Consider the following 4,784-nt stretch of genomic DNA (forward strand, 5'->3'; position numbering starts at 1 on the left):
CCTGCTCCTCCTCCTCATCCTCCTCCTCATCCTCCTCCTCATCCTGCTCCTCCTTCTCATCCTCCTCCTCATCCTCCTCCTCATCCTGCTCCTCCTCCTCATCCTCCTCCTCCTCCTTCTCCTCCTCCACCTCCCCCACCTGCTGCTCCTCCTCCTCCTCCTCTGCTGTGCAGAAGTGATGAAGACGAGTCAGAGGATTCGACGTGTTCTTCAGCTGTCCAAGTTCTGCTTTAACGAGCTCTAAAAATACCTGGAGCTGCTGTTGTTGGCGGTGTGACAGCGGAGTGATGAGTCGGTGGTTCTGTCTCCACCGGGTCCGGACGCGCCGTCCTGATCCAGAGACTGATGACCGGCGCCGAGGCGCTAATGGCCACTTTGTCAGGCGCTACATCCAGCAAAGACGTGTAACCCAGAACAGAAACCCCAAACTGTCAGAGCAGCGCTCACCTGGAGGAGCGTCTGACTCCGCCCACCTCCTCTTAGGATAAAGCTTTCCTCTGACGGCCGGGAGGCTCTTGAGGAGGAATCCTGCTCCAGGTTCAGTCTGTAAATAGACGGAGGTTTGACAGGAAGAGTCGGATTGGCTCAAGTTCCTCCATCAGAACTCAACTTCCTGTTCTGATCTAGAATAGAATGGAATAAAATAGAATGTGTTCATGTGTGTGTTTGTGTGTCTGTCAGGTGTCTCCAGAGCTTTGACATGTCATGATGATGAGGAGTGGCTGCAGCTTTCTCCTTCATCTCTTTCGTTCTGAGGCTTCGCCGCCTGGTTACAAATGGTCACAAATGGACGGCCAACACTCCCGATCGTTGTTTTTGCTAACGTCCAGTTGCTGGGAAATAAAAAGACGAGGTTCAAAGCAAGATTTCCATGCAGAGACATGCAGGATTTCTCCTTTCTGTGTTTCTGGGAAACGTCATGAGGAGAGGACACTCGACGAGGCGTCAGCGATGGACAGCTACACGGTCTTCAGGGGACCAGCGTGGAGAGGACGGCGGTCAAAACCGAAGAGGAGGAACGGCTGTCCTCATGAAACAGTCCAGAGTTCTGCTCTGAGAAGATCTGATGAACACCTGATGAACACCTGATGAACATCCAATGGACACCTGATGAACCACCTCATAGACACCTGATGTAAACCTGATGATCACCTGATGAACACCTGATGAACACCTGATGAACACCTGATTAACACCTGATTAACACCTGATTAACACCTGATTAACACCTGATGAACACCTGATTAACACCTGATTAACACCTGATTAACACCTGATTAACACCTGATTAACACCTGATTAACACCTGGTTCAGTTTTTTTCTAAATGGATTAAGAACAGAAAGGTATTGAGAGGATCTGAATTCGGTTGACGTGTTTTGTCATCCATCTTCCTGTTTTCCTTCTCTTTCATTTCTACACTCTGGGAGGTTTGTATTTATTCCTTGTTTATACTACATATCCTAATAATACTGCAGTACATAATCCTACTGTGTTTCAGCTAAATGTACTTTCACACTGTCATACCTGACTCACTATCTTCCATCCGTGGTGCATTCAGGAGAATGAATAATTCCTGCAGAGATGAGACCAGATGTCAGAACTGGTTCCTCAGGAGGAAGAGGTTCTGGTTCTCCTCCGACTGTTCTGGGTTTCTGTTCTCCTCCCTCCTCATCAGGAGGAGCGACAGCCTGAGGAGGATCTCAGAGCGGCGCCCGGGAAAAGTGGGTCTGAGGTGGATCATCATTCTTCTCTGAGTTCTGCAGAAACTGGGTCGGAGGGTCTGCCCGGCTCCTCTGGGAACCCTGTCTGGTTCACGTGTGTCCCCCCCTCTGCAGCTGAAGCTTCAGAGAGATGCATGAGTTCATGTTCACACAGGATCTGCATCACATGACGTCTGTAATGGAGGACAGGTGTGTTTACCTGACCCCGCCCCTTACCAAAACATGGTAAGTAATGAAGAAACTCGTCTTCACATCTGCTCACTAAATCCTGATTCCATACATGGAGACTCAGAGCTGATCTGATACCACGAGCCATCAGGAACCGGTCGTAGGACCAGTTCCTGATGTGGACCTGCTCCGGAACAGTTCTACCTGGTTCTAGGACCGGTTCCGGATGTGGACCTGCTGCGGAACAGTTCTACCTGGTTCTAGGACTGGTTCCGGATGTGGACCTGCTGCGGAACAGTTCTACCTGGTTCTAGGACCGAGTTCTGATGTGGACCTGCTGCGGAACAGTTCTACCTGGTTCTAGGACCAGTTCTGGTCTTCCAACAATCAAAAGCACCACCACTCAGTTGTTTAAAAAGACCACCTTTTCTCCAGGCTCCACCCACATGATAAACCTCAGATCTAGATCAGTCAGACCTGGATGTGTTGAGAACCTCAGTCTGCATGAAACCTGGTTTTTCCATCCAGGAGGATCCATGCCGACTCCTGAATGCTGGAGACATTCGGAGGATTGTTGTTGTTTCACCGTAATGGTGACGAAAATCGCAGTTTGAGATGAAAGATTGAGATTGTCTCTGAGTTCTTCTGGAGAACATCATCACAGAACGGAGTTTCAGAAAAACTTCAGCTCTGAAGCTGTCATTCTGAGCTCCTGTTCTTCCAATCCTTCCAGGTATGGAGACATGGTTCCAAAGACCATCATGGGGAAGATCTTTGGCTCCATTTGCTCTCTGAGTGGCGTGCTGGTCATTGCTCTGCCAGTGCCCGTCATCGTGTCCAACTTCAGTCGGATCTACCACCAGAGCCAGAGGGCGGAGAAGAGACGAGCACAGAAGGTGAGAGCTGCATCCACGGACCCCGATATCTGACCTCTGACCTCTAACTGCTGACTAGGCTGTTTGTCCTCTTCCTGATGGGAGGAACTGAAAGTGCTGATGGATAAACCTGCATCTAGAGTTCTGAACGTGTATCTAGAGTTCTGAACGTCTACATCAAAGCCTCTGAACGAGGCTTTGATGTAGTATGACAATTGTGTTCTACCAGGAAGTCCTGTTCAAGGTGAGGACCTTCTGTAAGCATGTTCTAGAGCAGGGGTCTCAAACTCGATTTAGCCGGGGCCGTTGGAGGCAGAGTCTGGGTGAGGCTGGGCCACATCAGGATTTCCACAAGAAAAGCGCTGATAAAACGTTCCAATGTTCTCAAATATCTTTAATTCTAACACAAAATAATGAATTCAATAAATAAACATATTAAAAAATAAATAAAATAAATAAATCAGTAATAAATACATAAATTAAAAATAATGAGCATACAGCAGATACAGACGACTGATGAAACCACACATTGACTGACTAGAGAAAACTCTTTTGATTCAGTTTCAAATGTCTGTGTTAACAGATCCTCCTTCAGAGTTAGAGAATCCCCGGTAACGAGAAAATCTTTGAAGGATTTCAATTTTTGTAGATTTTTGTAGAACTCCTCACAGTAAATAAATCTGATCTGTCTTCCATTCATTGGAGGTGTGGGGTGCTCGCTCACGCCGGCTGCATCAGTGGGGGGGGGCTGCTTTCCATCGGGGTTCTATTCAAAGAATAGAAGCAGAATATCGACTTCTACTCGCGTTTACATGGACTGGAATGCGCGCCGACACAGCCGATGTGTGAACCTTAAAATTCACAGACACGCCCACGCAGGCGCGGCCTCAAGCTCAGGATCACGTTTGTAAGGCGGGAGCAGCAGATCGCCGCGGAGTGAAAGAGGGCGGGCTACAGGTTTGAGGCTCGGAGCTTGTGGAGCTCTGATTTAATAGGAACAACCAGCACATATTCCTCGACATCGTATGTGTCTCCCGTTCATTCTAAGAGAGACATCCACTGTCGGAGCTGGAAGCTCCTCCCACACGCGGCGGAGCGACAGAAACAAATTTTTTGACAAGCCGCGAGCAGCAAATTCTCCGCGCGGGGTACATGAATTTATCCCGCGAATCACGTTTGGTGCTTCATGGCTCCTCCTCCCGCCAGCTGATTGGAGGAATGAATGAATGAATGGAGGCACTGGACAGCCCGCCCATGTCCCGCCTCCGAAGCCAAATACCTCACTGTGATTGGTTCATTCAGGTCTGCTCACAGCAACTGTCATTCATATCAATCTTGCGGGCCGCACCAACAGTAATCTTTCATATGAAGACACGGGCTGCAAAATTATCTCCCCGGGGGCTTCAGATGGCCCGCGGGCCACAAGTTTGAGACCCCTGTTCTAGAGTGTACATCTTAAAGTGTCCGAATGTAAAAGTGTCCGTTTCAGTTTCTGAACATCAGACAACAGTTTCTGTTTTCAGGTATTTAGAAGAATCACCTTGGAGACTCATCCAGGTTCTTCTTTTCTTTTTTTTTTTTAACTTGTCCTGTCCAACAGCTGAGCCAACAGATGTGGGCTGAGAGCTTCTTGTGTTGGGCAGATTTTAATGTCACAACAGGGATTTATTGAGTATAAACCCCTGTTGTATTTAATGCTAAACTTTATTTATATTGATTATGTTTTGGTTTTTGTTTTGTTGGACCGGACGGAAAAGAAGAAGGGGGGGTGGGGGTACAGGTGGGTGGTTTAGAGAAAATAGAAGATGGGAGCAGAGAGAAACAACATCATAAAACATCCAGGTCTAAATAGTAAACTAGAGTGGGCGGAGCCTGTCTACACACACACTCTGTAGTTACAAACACACCTGTTGGCCACAATATTTACATTTAAACTAGTCAGAATGTACACAATGTAACAGCAGCTCACACACTCCATCATACAAACCCATTCAGATAAAGACTTTCATTCTGTCACA

General features: G+C 47.7%; 1 protein-coding gene across 1 annotated transcript in view; it reads left to right on the forward strand.

Annotated features, from left to right (window-relative positions):
* Nucleotides 1-4,784, forward strand: part of LOC112152813 (potassium voltage-gated channel subfamily D member 2) — a 15,694-nt gene that overhangs the window by 6,607 nt on the left and 4,303 nt on the right. The window contains exon 2 of the mRNA XM_024282612.2: nucleotides 2,625-2,787. Within this exon, the coding sequence (XP_024138380.2) occupies nucleotides 2,625-2,787 (163 nt within the window). The remainder of the gene's footprint in view (nucleotides 1-2,624; nucleotides 2,788-4,784) is intronic.

The sequence above is a fragment of the Oryzias melastigma genome, linkage group LG23 (genome assembly GCF_002922805.2).
Source record: "Oryzias melastigma strain HK-1 linkage group LG23, ASM292280v2, whole genome shotgun sequence".
NCBI classification, from domain to species: Eukaryota; Metazoa; Chordata; class Actinopteri; order Beloniformes; family Adrianichthyidae; genus Oryzias; species Oryzias melastigma.